Source organism: Xyrauchen texanus, chromosome 5 (assembly GCF_025860055.1).
Source record: "Xyrauchen texanus isolate HMW12.3.18 chromosome 5, RBS_HiC_50CHRs, whole genome shotgun sequence".
Classification (NCBI taxonomy): Eukaryota; Metazoa; Chordata; class Actinopteri; order Cypriniformes; family Catostomidae; genus Xyrauchen; species Xyrauchen texanus.
Window position 1 is genome coordinate 44,942,446 of NC_068280.1, and position 16,254 is coordinate 44,958,699.

General features: G+C 37.4%; 2 protein-coding genes across 2 annotated transcripts; both read right to left on the reverse strand.

Moving 5' to 3' along the window:
* Positions 1–1,916: 1,916 nt before the first annotated feature.
* On the reverse strand, positions 1,917–9,830 carry plk1 (polo-like kinase 1 (Drosophila)). Its single transcript, XM_052127244.1, has 11 exons — positions 9,171–9,830; positions 8,229–8,397; positions 7,981–8,125; positions 6,378–6,471; positions 6,047–6,269; positions 5,896–5,962; positions 5,532–5,632; positions 5,232–5,309; positions 4,118–4,272; positions 3,836–4,018; positions 1,917–2,458 (listed from the first exon to the last, which is right to left on the reverse strand). The coding sequence occupies exons 1-11, from the start codon at positions 9,531–9,533 to the stop codon at positions 2,252–2,254; spliced, it is 1,785 nt and encodes a 594-aa protein (XP_051983204.1). The 5' UTR covers positions 9,534–9,830; the 3' UTR covers positions 1,917–2,251.
* A 4,627-nt stretch (positions 9,831–14,457) lies between these two features.
* rasd3 (RASD family member 3) lies at positions 14,458–15,408 on the reverse strand. The gene has a single exon (XM_052127531.1). The coding sequence runs from the start codon at positions 15,249–15,251 to the stop codon at positions 14,616–14,618; it is 636 nt and encodes a 211-aa protein (XP_051983491.1). The 5' UTR covers positions 15,252–15,408; the 3' UTR covers positions 14,458–14,615.
* Positions 15,409–16,254: the final 846 nt, after the last annotated feature.

The window sequence follows — 16,254 nt, forward strand, 5'->3', positions numbered from 1 at the left end:
TAGAAATGGTCATCCAGCCGAGATGACTCAAATGGCACATTGCAGAATGCTCAAAGAGGTGTAAAAGAACCCAAGAGTGACAGCTAAAGATTTGAAGGAATCATTGGAACTGGTTAACATCTCTGTTCATGAGTCTACAATAAGGAAAATATTAAACAAGCGTGGTATCCATGGCAGGACACAACAAAGGAAGCCGCTGCATCCCAACAAAAACATTGTTGCGTGCCTAAAGTTTGCCAAAGACACTCCACAACGCTACTGGGAAAATGTTTTGTAGACTGATGAAACTAAGTTTGAAAGTTGAGGTTTGGGAAGAACACGCAGTACTATGTATGGTGTAAAAAGGGCACTGCATACCAACATGAATGTTTCATCTCAATGGTGAAATACAGTGGAGGGAGCATCATGATTTGGTGCTGCTTGGGAAAAATTAATTCTTAAGTTTATCAAGATATCCTACAGGATAATGTCAGGGTGGCTGTTCACCAGATAAAGCTCAGTAGAAGTTGGACATTGACCCAAAACATCAAGTAAATACACTACAGAATGGCTTCAAAAACAAAAATCCACCCTTTGACGTGGCCCAGTCAGAGCCCAGACCTTAACACAAGAGAGATGCTGTGTAATGACCTCAAGAGAGCAGGTCACACCAGACATCCTGAGAATATGGCTGAGCTTATGGCAAAATTCCTTCTGAATATTGTGCATGTGCAGGACTAATCAGCAGCTCCCAGAAATGCTTGACTGAGGTTAATGCTGCAAAAATGTGGACCAGCCTGTTATTAAAATCCAAGGGTTCACTTACTTTTTCCACATTCAGAAGACTTTGATGTGCTCTCTGCCTTTAAATAATTTTGTACGTTCTTGTAGTGTAGTGTTTGCAAGCAGAACATTCAAGTTTGATGTCAAAGTTATCTTTGGAGAGAGCAGTTTCGAAAAGAGGGGGCGTGTCTATTTTTAAAGCTCAGTCTTGTGGAAGTTCCAGAACTGCTAAAACCACTTGAGTCAACTATTAACTTTACATTCATATTAGTGGCAAATTCTTTTAAAAATTGAAGTTAAACATTTTTTCAAAGTGAAAAACGCTGAAATCCCTCAGTTCGTAAAAGCAACCAAAAAAATAATAATCACATTTACCATAATGCACTAATAATGGAAGTCTATGGGCATAGACCTTATTCACAGTAGCGCCATCTTTGACAGGAACGAAAACATGGCTGTGAGAGAGACTTACTGTCTCTTCAGTGGTATGCACTGTATAAAGCTCTTAAAACGCTATATGAAAGAGTTGAGTTGGTCTACTAACATTTCAAAGATAATTTTTCCAAAAATACTTAAAAGCAACCATTCAAACAATTGCAGAGACAGTCTCTCACATCCTCATTTTCATTCTCTCTGAAAAATAAAAAATAGCGGTGTGGAGAAAATGTCATTTGTGAAGAGATAAACGTTGAAATACCATTTCAGTAATATAGTGTACCCAATTTTGCTTATCGTGTCAGTGCAAAGTTATAAAGTAATTGAGTAAAAAGTATTAAGGTTATTCTTTAACTCCTGTAATGACCTTGTAAAGGCAGTAAATTCTGCCACTTTCACATCACACTTATGAAGATATCAGAAAGGGATCATGACTTTTATTTGTACTAACTGACAGACAAGTCTAAATTACTTTTCTGTGGTAATTGGAATCATGTTTTAGATTAGAATAAGCCCAATTTGTAGATCTATTTAACCCATAACATTTCCTTCTAACCTGATGTTAATTATTCACAAATCTTAATGATGGCCTCGGTAAAACAATTAAATAAAAACAGGGTTTCAAAACATTTATATTTTAATTATAATCGTATTTATCATTAAAAGCATATCTAATTGAATATTCTCTTAAAAAAAAAAAAAAAAGTATTAATCTGGAAAACCAATTTATTTCAAATATACTCTTGCTCATTAAAAGATTAATGTCCAAAAGCTTCTATACAAAGAACAGTCAAAAGTTAAACAGGAAAGATTTAAAACATTAAAACATGTACAAAGAGAGTTCACATGATACAGATAGCTTGCACTGTCACAAACTTTCCAACCTAGAAAAACAAGTGATGGTAAGAGTAAACAATAGATCCAGAGGACAAAGAATTCCTAGTGTAAAACCCAGAAAACTGTACAAGTTTTGCTGATAGAATATTTTAAGGGCCCTCAGACTCAAGCAAGGAAGATTAGTCAATGGTGACATCATAAAGCCATTTGATTTGGGTTAGCGTCCAGAGGTAGTGGCTGCAGCAGGGCTTTTGCAGGCCATCAGCTTCTCCACAATGTTGCGAGCATAGCGCAAACGGCTGGCCAGCTCTTTGCAGCAGCCAAACTCCTCGATCAGGGTGATTTTATAGGTGTAGAACTCTCGCTTCTCGTTGATGTATGTTACTGCTCCCATCAGAGGACACAAAATAAGCTTAGTGTGATCCTGCAGGGCACAAAAAGGACAAAAGTAAGAGCTTTATTTTTTTTTTTATATAAATGGCCAACAGCCTTAATTTTACAATGTCCAACAAAACCATTGCTACTTGTTTGTCAGATGACAGGGTGAGGGACATTGTCATTTTAGAGAATCTAGAAACAAGAATCAACATATTTGGCCAGAAGAGACTACATTTTAAAATGTGTATATCTGCCAACTAATGTATTGTTTCAGTTTTCTGTGTGCGCCATGTCTTTAAGAGGCAGATTGTCATCAACACAGTCCAAGTAGACTGTCTGCATGCATCCTTGCATACACTTGTACATGTCGTATGCACATGGGCCTGGTGTTGACTAAACTAAAGAATACAACAAAGCATAGTGCTCATGCGGTCAATAAAGTATATACTCTGAAAGGCTAGAAAGACCAACCATCCATGAGATGTAACTGTGCGCCGAAATTAAAATGAAGCCAACTGTAGCCTTTGTTTTCAAAATCTGACAAACAAATTCACAAAAATTCCACAATTCTTCATGGGGTCATGAATGTACCAATTCTAAACAATATGTTTTCTATGTGGCATTTCTATGGAGACAATCACCATGAGTGCTGACATTTTAATTTGGAAATGTATGAAAAACTAAATAAAAAAAAAAAGCAATGTTGAAAATGTTAGATAAATTTTTAATAAACTCAAAACATTTTCTGTATTGACCATTAAAAACATGTTCACGGGTTGCTGCATTTAGACGCAGTGTCAAGTTAAATTCCTACATTTATAATGTGTCTCATACTAGAGGTAGACAGATTATTGGTAATACCGATACATCATTGCCGATAGTTGCTTTTTGGAGCTATTGGTTCTCAGCAAAAATCCAAGCCAATTGTTTTGTTTACTCCATGTTCTTCGGTGGCTGGAGCTGGAAGTTAGACAGTTAGAATAACTTGGCTCTACAGCACAACATTGGCCTCTAGAAGTAAAATAAAAACTATCACTGATTGATAAATACTAATCAATATTTTTATCCTCATGTCAATGCAAATTTTGTTATTTTGATCAATTGATTTATGGTTTCTAAATTGAAGCAAGGGCATGAAAAAAATAAAGGAAATATATCCTGTCAGCACATACAGTGTCTCCAACTTCATATCTTACTCAAATGCATTATTGGTCCATTCCAATGAATTGTATTTTGCCGTATTTGAATGAATCACGTATAAACAAGCCTCCCATCAGAAGACAGATCTTGACTAAAACAGGATGACCTAGTCCTTAGCGGAGCTCAATTAAGCGCTACTAGAAAGAGTAAAAATAGCCATCTGATGAGGCAAATGGCACATTTAGATGTAACCTACAAGTACAACTTGTTAACGATTTCTCACCTGGAAAAAGTTGATCTGCACAGTTCCGTTGCTGAGGTGCAGCACGATGGCGCTCTTTGTGCGAAACCAGTGATGCAGGTATGGCAAACGGGTCAGCTCATCTCCATCCCTAGGTGTTATGTTTGCCCCAGCCTTCAGCAAGTGCTCACTCATGTAATTCCTGAAATACTTCAGGAGCGTAATCTAAACAAAACAAAAAGACGTAAAAAACATATGGTAGACCTACAATTGTGACCATGAGTGTATTATATTGCATTTGTTCCACAAACAGAAATAACTAACTTTTTTGGAGAGCACAGGGGGGTAGGAGCGCACGCTGAGGTAGGATTCTGCAGTGTTTCGGTCAATGTACTGCAGACTGTCACCATCAGCGTACATGATCAAACGTGTGGAATCGTTGAACAAAACTCCTACGCTGTTATCACACAACTGATAACCTATGAAGGGGGAATACAACACGTTATATTTGTGCACGAGTGGCAGCATTTGCAATTTCTGTAATATTACATACAGAACACCACTAGTAAGTGAATTAAAAGCTCTTTGCTGGATCCGTCAATGCAGTAAGGTCAGAGTATATTTCGGTTGTCCGTGATGGATTTGCTCTGACAGGAGTACACTTTGAAAGGCAACCTGCTCACATGGGGCGATCGTAATTGCGAGAAGAGAAAACAAACGCATGCCTGCACCTTACGGATGACACAAACAAGCAAATCGGAAGCTGGTGAATCAATTGTTGGGAAGATTTAGAAGTTCTTTATCAACCACACATTAATAATCCTGCAATCTACCATTCTTCAAGTAATGGCTGCAAGTAATGATTATTTTGATACTCGATAAATTGAAGTGTAAAATAAATTCCTGCATTTTATTAAAACAACAACGAGCGTAATGATCATCTCACAATACTGAATATACAATTTAATACTCATGATACTTCTTTCAAACTTAATCTTTCTTGATTCAGGCTTAGTTTAATTACTTGTAAATGATAGGGACCGTTTTGCATGGGTCTTACATGTTAACTTGCATGGTTCATTAAAAGGACTAAAATATCAGCCCAGGGCAATGATGACACCAGAATATAAATACTAATAATTCTGTTCAGTTAAAAATAGAGTTTTGCTCTATGTTGGATACATATACTTGCACACGGTCACTGCTTTTATTGATTAATTATTGCTGCACTAGTTCTTCCAAAAGTGAAGCAATTTCTATCCAATGTTTTCCCTGCATCACTACCAACAAATACAGGTTGGCCAATCAAATCTGCTCAACACGGTTGCTGATGACCATTTATTTTTAAACTCTCTGGATTTGAGCCAAAACAGCAGATATAACTTCCCAACTTTTGTCTTGATGTTTTCAGTATGTCAAGGTCATCAAAAAATCTTACCAAGGCCATATTTGTCAGAGTAGTCAACCCATTTGCTAATCCAGAAGATAGGAATACAAGCAGGGTCTTCAGCCTCATCTTCGTGGGGAAAAAAAGAAACAATTACATTTTGCCTGTCGATACTTGTGTGGCCAAGCATACATTGAGAAAATTATTTCTGTCATCAATATAAAGTTGTTGTTAATACAATTTTATCCATAAACGTACACTTCAATACAGAATGGGTTAGGTGTCATCCTGAATTACCACACAACCTTCTTGCCCCGCAAGCAGAGCATTACTGTATTCTTGGGTCATTACCTTGTCTAACAAAGTCTCTTTCAGATGGCCTGGCACTGTTGAGGCGGGTAAGTTGCTGCAGCATATCACTCAGGTGGCTGTCAGGTTGTTCAGATCCATCCCTGCGAACAGAATAAATTAAGTCCAACCGAACATATTCAAGTGAGTCAGACACCAAAATATGCTCAAAAGCTCAAGCGAATGATGGCAGCCCAAAAGAAAAGTTGATTAAAAAAAATAAAAAGCAAGAAAGTTAGTACGTATTGATTCAAGAATACAAGGACAAACTGGCTTTTTTTCTTTTTAATAATGTGCACCTAATTGTTCACTGTAATACTAGCAATGTGCAGTTAAGTAAATAGGGCCCCATTTTTATTTCATTCACCTTTGCTGCATATCTTCTTTTTGTGGCTGCTCCATTTTTCCCATTTTCTCAATAGGACTGTTTGTTCCTATAACACACACACACACACAGATGAGTTTTTGCCAAAAGCAAAACAAAATGATACCTAATAAAATTTCAAGACCACACATACCTTTATTAAGGGACGAGAGGGGTTTGCGAAGGAGGGTAGGATCCAGGCTGGAAGGAGCAATGGAGAACCTGGGAGGTACAGTGAGACAGGAAGTGGGCAACCGTATGGGAGCGTAACCAGAGGTGAAAAACTCATCGATCAACAGCTCGGCCACAGAAGGCCTAAGTGTGGGGTCAGCGTGCAGCATCCGACGAATCAGAGCAGCAGCCACTGGATTAATATGCTACATAAAAGGCAAAAAAAAAGTAACTTAAATTTAGCATTAGTTGCATTAAGCAGCATTACATAAACATGCACATTCACATAGTACACTAGTAGCAGAGATACTTACTCTAGGGACAGAGTAGTCATTCTTTTTGATTCTGATGTAGGTTTCCTTCAGACAGGATGTCTCAAATGGAGGCTTTCCAACCAGCAGTGTGTATCTGAATGACAATGTAACTGTCAGCAATTATTCATTGAGTTAACCCAAACATAAAAATGTAAGGTTCATAAGCATTTCATGACAAAAATGGCAAATTAACGTTGAGATTTTTCAGAATCTTCAGTTTTGGGTGACAAATCCTTTCCTCACCCTTGTTGTTCCAGCTTCATTTTTTTTTACATTGTGCTTAATGTTCAAACTTTGGACAACTCATGCCATCTGGTATCAAACTGTATCATGCCGTAATGAGCCTTTCCATGTTAAATTCGAATTTGCTCAAGCGTTACTTAATTTTAAAGCAAAGACCAAGGAGAAGCTTAAGAATTTTAAGGAATAAGAATATTTCAGCTACTATGCATGTCAATTCCAGTGAATGGAGGCCAGGCCATGGAAACTCCCCTCCCAAAAAAAAAAAAAAAAAAAAACAGCATAAACTTAATCCATAATATTTAGTGGTTTAATCAATGTCTTTTGAAACAATCCAATTGATTTTGGGTGAAAACAGACCAAACTCAATTTTCTACTATAAATCTGGCATTGCAGTTTCTAGGCACCATCATGATTTCAGGCTTGATTACATTTCCTAGTGCTTGATGCATATGAAGAGCACTAGTTGGAGCTAGGACCTATAATCGAGTTTGACATCATGATCAACAAGGAGACTGCTGATGTCAAGATTTAGTGAAAAAGGAGTTTTGATATTTTGATCTGTTCTCACCCAAAACAGATTAGATTCTTTCAGAAGACCTTGATTAAACCACTGGAGTCTTATTGATTACCTTCATGCTGCCTTTCTGTGGTTTTTGGAGCATCAAAATTTGGTCACCATTCACTTGACTTGTATGAACCTATAGAGCTGAGATATGCTTCTAAAAATCTTCATTTGTGTTCAGCAGAAGTAAGTCATCTTCAGCAGAAAGTCGTCACCCCAAATCTGGGATGGTATGAGGGCAAGTAAATGATAGGAGAATTTTCATTTTTGGGTGAATGCATAGGGCTGTTCCTCACAAAAAAAATAAAATAAAAAATATGGCTAAGAATTTGGCCGGATTCCAATTGAAATTGATCATCCCTATGCCTTACTATGAAAGACAGAGCTCTTGAGGTGGGCACTCTGAAGGGAGAATGCCATTAAGGTTTGAATGTAGCCTTCACTAAAAGTCTTGTGAAAATGTTTACTTTCAAACTTTTCTTTGGAACGTTCCTTCGAGTTGCGTCCACTTCCCGAAAGTGCCCTTCAAGGGTGCAAAAATGTTGTTTGGAAAACGCCCTTTGGAATTATAGTACAAAATTAATATGGACTACTTGGAAGGTGCTGGTCACACTAATAAATATATATATATATATATATATAAACATTTTTTAAAGATCTCCTTTTGTGTTCCAAGAGGAGTCAGTCATACAAGTGCGGAACACCACAAGTGAGTAAATTATCATTTTAATTTCTGAGAGAACTAGTCTATTTAACAAAATCTTTTCATCAATTCACGCTTTCGAACTATGGACTTACAGAATGCATCCCAGTGACCATACATCCACCTCAAAACTGTGGCCTTTTTTGCAGAGCACCTCTGGGGCGATATAGTTTGGAGTGCCACACAGGGTTTTCTTTCTCTCGCCGTCAAATTCAATCTTGGTGGCCAAACCAAAGTCCCCTAAAGTGAGGGAAACAGAAGAAATGATGCCCATCAGGTAAAAAACTTCAGATGTAGATGCATGTGAATAATAATGTGTAAGGAAGTGTCATTGTTTGCTTACCAATCTTCACCTCCATGTCATCACTGAGGAACAGATTCCCAAGTTTGAGATCACGGTGAATGACCCTGTTGTTGTGCAAGTACAGGCAACCCTGGATAGTGTGGCGCATGAAGTATCTGGCCTCAGGCTCGGTCACTGCCTTTCTTCGCTTGTGCAACTCAAGAAGAGACTGAAAGGAAATAAAAATGCATTGACACATCAATTCTAAAGCAGACGGAAACTAGAAACAACTTAAAATGCACCGTAAAAAAGGGGGTCTTATTCCACCATAAATTTACTAAAATGAATATATACACAAGCTCCCTTTTTGGAATTTCTGACAGAATTATTAACCAATTCTATAAACAAACAAACAAAAAAATCAACTTGAGGGGATAAACTTTATTATCATTCATTTTTTCACAATTGTACCACATTTATTAGGAAATAGGAGGATTCTAAATTGATCAAATTAGGATTGATTCTAAATCAAAATCTAATTCAAACACGACCTGTGTGTAAAACACTTGATTCAAAACGCAATTTTTAATAAGGAATGCAACCGAAAAGGTCATGCACATCCAATACATGAGAACATTGGACAGAATAAACCAATTTAAAAAAAAAAAAAACACTTCAGCTTTTTATGACGGGGCTTTTTTTTTATCCGCAAAATCTCCGAGAAACACAAAGTCATCTGACGTCACATCCTCCAGTTTAAAAACCACTAGTGGCGTCGAGGAGAAAGTAAAGCCTATCGGTTTAAATTTATCTCATAATATTAAACAAATTAACAGATCTCTTAAAGCAGAGTATAAAAATATACACATTTTACTTTAAATAGCTTAAGTAAACCCAGTGAATAAGTAAATATTGCAGTGTAGTATTATCCCGTGACAGGAATACCGACCGTTGAAGGTCAGTTTTCAACCTTGTTGGCATTTACATCAGCATTGTTCTTACCCTTCTCCGACATATCTCCAACACCACATACACGAAGTCGTCGTCTTCGAAAAACCCGTGAAACCCAACAACATGCTGGTTATCGAGACTTTTGTGAATGGCAATTTCCGTGCTCATTTTCTCTTTCTGGTGTGGCTTCAGTAGCATCGATTTCGGCACCACTTTACCTGCGAAAACCTCCTTTGTGTCCATATCTGTAATTTCGTAGCATTTCGCAAATCCCCCTTTCCCGAGAAAGCGACCTCGTATGTATCGTTTCATGGTTCTGGGATCAACTAAAATATCAGGAATCTCCTTCAGCGGCGCCGATTTGGGATCGACGTGAGTCGATGGCTTCGCCACCTTTGCAACTCCTGCGCTCATCCTTGCCAAATTTACAGCCGATCAAAATACAAAAAGGCACACAATAGTGTTGAAAAATAAATAGGTCACGCAAAATTAAGACACCGTTTTTCCTTTATCCCGAAACTGCATGCAACTCGCCAACCATCCACATCCGTTGCTAACTACATTCAAATGATAACTCCAACAAACTATGAAAAACAATATAGTGTATATCTGATCTAAAAGCGTTATATTCACCGGCCTGAACCATGCATCTGTCGGATTATGTTGATAAAACGTAAGCTAAACGGGCATATGTGAAGTGTGTCGGCCCGCTCCTCGGATGTGATTGTAATGAATCGCTGCTACTTTTTGAATTCTGCTCGATTCGTTGTCGCCTCCGCTGATTGGCTGCCGCGATTTAAATTCTGACCAAACAGAATGAAGCATCATGGGACTCGGACGTGCACTCTCTGAAAAACTTTATTTATACAGTACACTCATGAAATCTTTCGACTCTAGATGGGTTTTCCTTTTGTTTTGTTAACGAGTTAAGTAACATTTTAGTGTTTTGTTGAAATTTAAATGCAAAACAAAGCTACTACCAGTCATTAATATTATTACTAAGTATGAGTTTGATAGATATGTAGCACATTTTACTTTGTTCTAAATGGTATTGTGCTCTGGAACCTATTTTTCATATTTTTTGCTTTTGTATTTTATTGTTGTTGTTAACCTGCTGTTCACTTGTAAACACTGAATGGAACATTTCTGATGGTGTCATGTTAAAAACGCATATTATTTATTCGTTTGTATTATTATTATATTTTTACATTAGCAAGCATTTGAGAGCATAACATTCTGTATAGCGAAACAGGACCTGTATAAGGTCTTATTTTTTAATTTTTGTGAGTGGCCAAAATAAATGGTCCGAGAGGCAGATGACTAACAATATTACTTACCATTTTACACATTACCTGAATACTAACCATATTTGACACTTAAAGCAGCTAACACATGTGGATCAGGTTGTTTATATTCCTATATTTCAGATCAGCTCTATCATTTACTGTATAATAATAGGAGAAATAAATAAGCAAATGCATGCATGCATATACATTTTTAGTCAAATGAGTGAGATAAAGTGTTTTCAAGAAAATTATTAGGGAATTACAGCTTAGATACCACAGTAAATGTGTTTCTTTATTCATTGTGAACATGCTACCTGGTTCTGAATTGTTATTTGCCCTCATAATACACAGCTACACCTTTGTTTCTGAACATTGTCTACAGTGTTTGTTTAATTTTGTTGGCCACATGTGCAGTTTTGAGTGCATACACATTTATTCATGCATGTGTGCTTTAGTGTCTAATATTGGAAAGTAAATTTGGATTTCAGTATCTTGCTCCAGCTGATCCTTTTTTCTAACCGGTTATCCCTTGTGTTTTTAAGAGCTTGTGTGTGTGCTCCATGTCGCCTATCTTTAAACACGTTTTGTGTTTGTACAAGTGTGGCTGTAAGTTTAAAAGAGTGAGAGAGAGATAAACAAGAAGGTTGCCCATGTGATACAAAATCAAAACAGTGCAAGGCCAGCAACAAACAAAACATATTCTTGCATGTAATTATTCTAGTATATTCTTCTCATTCAATATCATTATCTTAATTAAAGATTAAAAGTATTATTCAATTCTTTACATACACAACATTTTTAATAAGGAAAAAACACTGAATGCGTATAACTTTCTTCTGAATAAATTACCTTGAAATTAAGTTATAATATTGTGAACGGTTTTGAATGTAGGGAGGACACGAAGACGAGTTGCTCTTCTCAGGTAAGGGCTTTAAAGGCCACACAGCAGTGCTCACAGTCAACAGGAATCGCTCAGCAAACATAAACTTCTTAATAACATATAGTTCTCTCATGCAGCATACGTGAACACTAGGCTGACGTGTAACTCTCTCTGCCTCACTGCTGGTGGCGTGGGTCTTTTATCCGCTCTCCCCGTGCTCACTGAAATCAGAGACAGGTGTTAGACATAATTTAGCTCAGGTTTAAGTGCCCTTACCGCTTCCCGCTCTCCGGACGGGCACTTGACCACACCGCCGCTGCCACAAATATATATAGTGGCGTCGATATATATATATATATCAGATACTCAAACCATTTACAGAGAAGACATAACTTTGTTGCCCAGCTGTGCATGAACATGCAATTTTGAGAATGTATGTCTGTTTGCTTTTGTGAAGTGTTTCCTTAGAAAATTGTTTACTGTTTTACATGATAGATTTCTCACTCGTGTGCTCATGACTTTCTCCTTTCCATTCACAAATGCATGTACGCACCCACCGTTTCCTGAATAAAACATTACAAGTGTCTCTGTAATAGGTTGTCATGGCAGTTGGGTAATTTTAGCATGTATAAAAAGGTGGACTGCATGGCCTCAATGAGAAGGAAAGTACTTACATTTTGCATAAAACATGTAAAAGGCCTCTTTAAAAGCTGAATAAATCATGCAGCTATTTTATTCACCCTCATGTCATCCCAGATGTGCATGACTTCTGCAGACACATTTCACACTATTAGAAGAATATATCTGCTCTGTAGGTCCAGACAATGCAAGTGAATGGTGGCCAGAACTTTGAAGCTCTAAAAAGAACATAAAGGCAGCATAAAAGTGATCCATATGACTCCAGTGGTGTATTTCATGTCTTCTGAAGTGATATGATATGTGGGTCAATATTTAAGTTATTTTTATAACAAATTCTCCTCCCTGCCCAGTAGGTGTCAATATACATGAAGAATATGAATAGGCAAAAACAAAAGAGGTGTGTAAAGTAAATGTGAAAGTAAAAATAGAGATTTATGGTTAAAAAAAAGGACTAAAATGTTGATCAGTTTCTCACCCAGACCTATCATATCTCTTCAGAAGACATGGTTTAAACCACTGGAATTCTATGGATTACTTTTATGCTGTTTTGCTTTATGGACCTTCAAAGTTCTGGCCACCATTCACTTGCATTGTATGGACCTACAGAGCTGAGATATTCTGCTAAAAATCTTTGTTTGTGTTCTGCATAAGAAAGAAAGTCACACATCTGGGATGGTATGAGGGTAAATAATGAAAGAATTTAAATTTTGGGGTGAACTATCCCTTTTGTAAGGCAAATGAAAGTGCCAACATAAATATAACGTTATTTTTTAGTTTTGTCAAATTAGTGAGGAAATCATCTTATCTTGCTAAATATATGAGGGAATCCATTATAACCCCTATCACAGTTATTTGTTTTTATTATATCATTATATTATTTTATTATTGTGGACATGACCAACATTATTTTGGACATTATTTTAAATCATAATGCAGAGCCAATCCTTTTTTTTTCAAAATGGTCCTATACGGCAGGTTTAAAGATGAATATCGTATGAAACTGTATAATAACTTTGACATGAAAGCAACATTTAAGAACAGTTGCAATGCTTTAAAAATGTCGGTAAAATGCACTTCCGACAAAAAGAATGGTTATCTGAATTAAAATGTTTGGAAACTGGGGACGGTTCCAAATAGGCCACAACAGAAAGTTGATAACCCACATAAAAAATAAGTTTGCCATTACTCATTACTTACTTTTATCCAAAGAACTAATGGAGTATTTTCTAGTATTTGAGAGAGTCCACATGATCTTAAAAACATCAAGCCTGCTCCTAATACCAAGAAAGGTGTAACATGCAGATAGTGGGGTCATACAAAAACCTGACCATTCACATAAATTTATGGACTAAAAAAAAACACAAGGCTATCTATAGGAAGGCCCAGAGTTAACTTTACATTATCAGGAAGGTCAGATCATTCAGCACGTGTGGTAACACGTTTAATATGTGCTATCAGTCTGCTGCACAGAGTGTTATTTTCTATATGTTAGGATTCTGGTACCAGAGCGGGGGATTAAAATGTGCTTTCAGAGTTTCTTATTTTTGTGTACCCCTTTTGCTTCAGCAATTGTATGCACTCAAGCTGGTCTGGACTCCACAAGTTTGTGCAAAACCACTATCCCTGCATGATTTGATAATGTTTCATATGTATATGAACAGTGTTGGTTAGAAATTGGCTACATATAACTGATAACATTACATTTTAAAATTTGCATATTCAGATTACAGTTATTTTTATGGATTGCGTGATACATATGGAGTCTTGACTTTCAAAGAATCACAAAGAAACAAATACTTTTACTAATCATTTTACTAATGTTTAAAAAAAGTGTAAAAATAAGTTTCAATTAGTAATACAGCGCTGGGATAGTTCACCAAAAAATAAAATTATCTCATCCCAGATGTGTATGACTTTCTTTCTTCTGCAGAACTCAAACACAGATTTTTAGAAGACTATTTAAGCTCTGTAGGTCCATACAATGTAAGTGAATGGTGACCAGAACTTTGAAGGCCCAAAAGCACATAAAGGCAGCATAAAAGTAATGCACATGACTCAAGTGGCTAAATTAATGTCTTCATAAACTATATGATATGTCTGGGTGAGAATTGACAAACAGATATATTTGTAAATAATGTTTTGCAATAAATCTCCATTATCACTTTCCTCTTGTTTTTGACAATTTGTATTCTTTGTGCATGTTGCCACCTACTGGGCAGGGAAGAGAATTTATAGTAAAAAAGGACTTAAATATTGATCTGTTTCTCACACGCACCTATCATATCATGTCTGAATATATGGATTTAAGTCGTATGTGTTACTTTTATCCTGCATTTATGTGTTTTTGGAGATTCAAAATGTTGGTACCCATTCATTTGCATTGTGTGGATTTTCATATTCTCTTTTATGTAAAAAGCTAATCAGTGTACAGAGTCGAACACATACTGATTGGTAAACATTAATTGCATTTATTCACTCATAAAAACAATCACCATTTCTGCAGCATTATTCATCTAAATATAATTTAGAGAGATTAAACATTCAAATGAGCCAAATCAATTATTATAATAAAGCATCAATAAAGCCAATGAGACAATACTTTGTCAAGGTCCAACATTTAATTAATGTCCATATTGATTCAAGTTCGTCAAGCATCACTGTGATGCACATAAATTCATGTGACAATGTCCATTAAGACAATATGCAGCTATTGTTTTTCTTCATAGGAGACCTTTTCCCCGCCCCTGCACTTTCTTTTGTCATTGTTTGCCTCCGTCTGCTAAGTGCCGGGCTGACACGGCTCGGTAACTTCAGCTGCTGAAGCAAGTCCCGAAACACCCCAGTTACATTTTCGCCAGTGCACGCGGACGTCTCCACGAACCCCGCGCCCCAGTCCTCCTCCACCGTGCGCATCACTTCGGCAGTGGCCTGGCGACATCGGCTGTCCAGGTCTGATTTATTCTCTATCACCGTGATGCCTGTAAATGTAACCCCTTTTAACTCCAAAATCTCCTCACGGAGTCGCTGGAGCTCTTCCAGGGAGTGCGGTTCGTCGGCCGCGTACACCAGCGCAAACGCGTCCCCAGTGCGGATGCACAGAGCCCGCATCGCTGGAAAGGCGTAACTGCCGCTCGTGTCCAAGATCTCTATGCGCACTCTCGCACCTTCCGTGTCGTACTCGAGCGCGTGAAGCTCCTCCACGGTGCGCGTGTATTTGGAATCGAAGCGATCCTGCAAGAAGCGGGTGATCAGGGAGGTTTTCCCGACCCCTGCGGCTCCCAGAAACACAATGCGCACTGTCCGATCCTCCGGAACCTTCAGAGACATCCTTTGATTTGTTAAATGACTCTGAAACACTCGTTTATTGTTCGTTTAAAGATGTGAGTTAGTTACGAGTGTTCCAATTCAACGCATCTAAAATGAAAACTTTAGACTTTTAGATGAGCAAAGATTCAATAGGAAGAGCAACACTCTGGTCTTCGAGTGTGCCTATAGCAACGAGATCAGGCACTAGGAGTGTAGGGATGCTGCCCTTATATTACCTGAATGTGCGCCCTACGTAGGCTACTACTCTGCTGTAGCCAATGGAAACGCGAGTGAGGTTGGGTTTCAGTGCCAGTGCCGCCTTGTAAACAATGTATAATGCTTACCATTTTTAACGGAATATTCTGGGTTCAATACAAGTTAATCTCAATCGACACCATTTGAAGCATAGTGTTAATTACCACAATATTTCTTTAAAAACAAAAATCTGTGTTAAGGTGAGACACTTTGCATACAATGGAAGTGAATGGGGGTCAATCTGTAAAATACTATTTTTAAAGTATAACTACAAGGTGTAAACAATATGTGTGTGTTAACATGATTTTAGTGTGATAAAATCACTTACTAACCTTTTCTGTGTATCCTATTTTACAATTTTGTAGCCATGACGACCATGTCCTAAACACTGTAAATAATGTATACTGGCTAATATTTTTGTTTAATTGTGGCTATGTTTGGAAGGGGACGGATTATCGACAGGGCCAATGGGGCCAGTGCCCAGGGGCCCTTGACTACTAGGCCCTTGACTGCCCAATTAAAAACACTTTTGGGCATGAACAACATTTGGGTGGAGGGGGGCTCTTGGAGATAATTGGCTCCAGGGCCTTTGCAAGTCATAATCCATCCCTGATGTTTGGAATAGCATATTACACTAATCTATCTACAGTAAATAATTTGTAGGCTATATTTTGCATAGTATGTACATTTTCCATATGCATAAAATTCCCAGATGATCTAATATGTTTGCACAGTAGACTACAGTTGCCAACTGTCCTGTATTAGCTGG

Bases quoted from the DNA above. Each gene is read 5' to 3' on its own strand.
- plk1 (XM_052127244.1), bottom strand. From the start codon at position 9,533: ATGAGCGCAGGAGTTGCAAAGGTGGCGAAGCCATCGACTCACGTCGAT. The intron at 5,633-5,895 runs GTGAATGAAATA...TTCTGTTCGCAG, and splicing joins AAAGAAGATATGCAGCAAAG to GGATGGATCTGAACAACCTG. The intron at 4,019-4,117 runs GTTAGTTATTTC...TGTTTTGTTTAG, and splicing joins CCCCTGTGCTCTCCAAAAAA to ATTACGCTCCTGAAGTATTT.
- rasd3 (XM_052127531.1), bottom strand. From the start codon at position 15,251: ATGTCTCTGAAGGTTCCGGAGGATCGGACAGTGCGCATTGTGTTTCTG.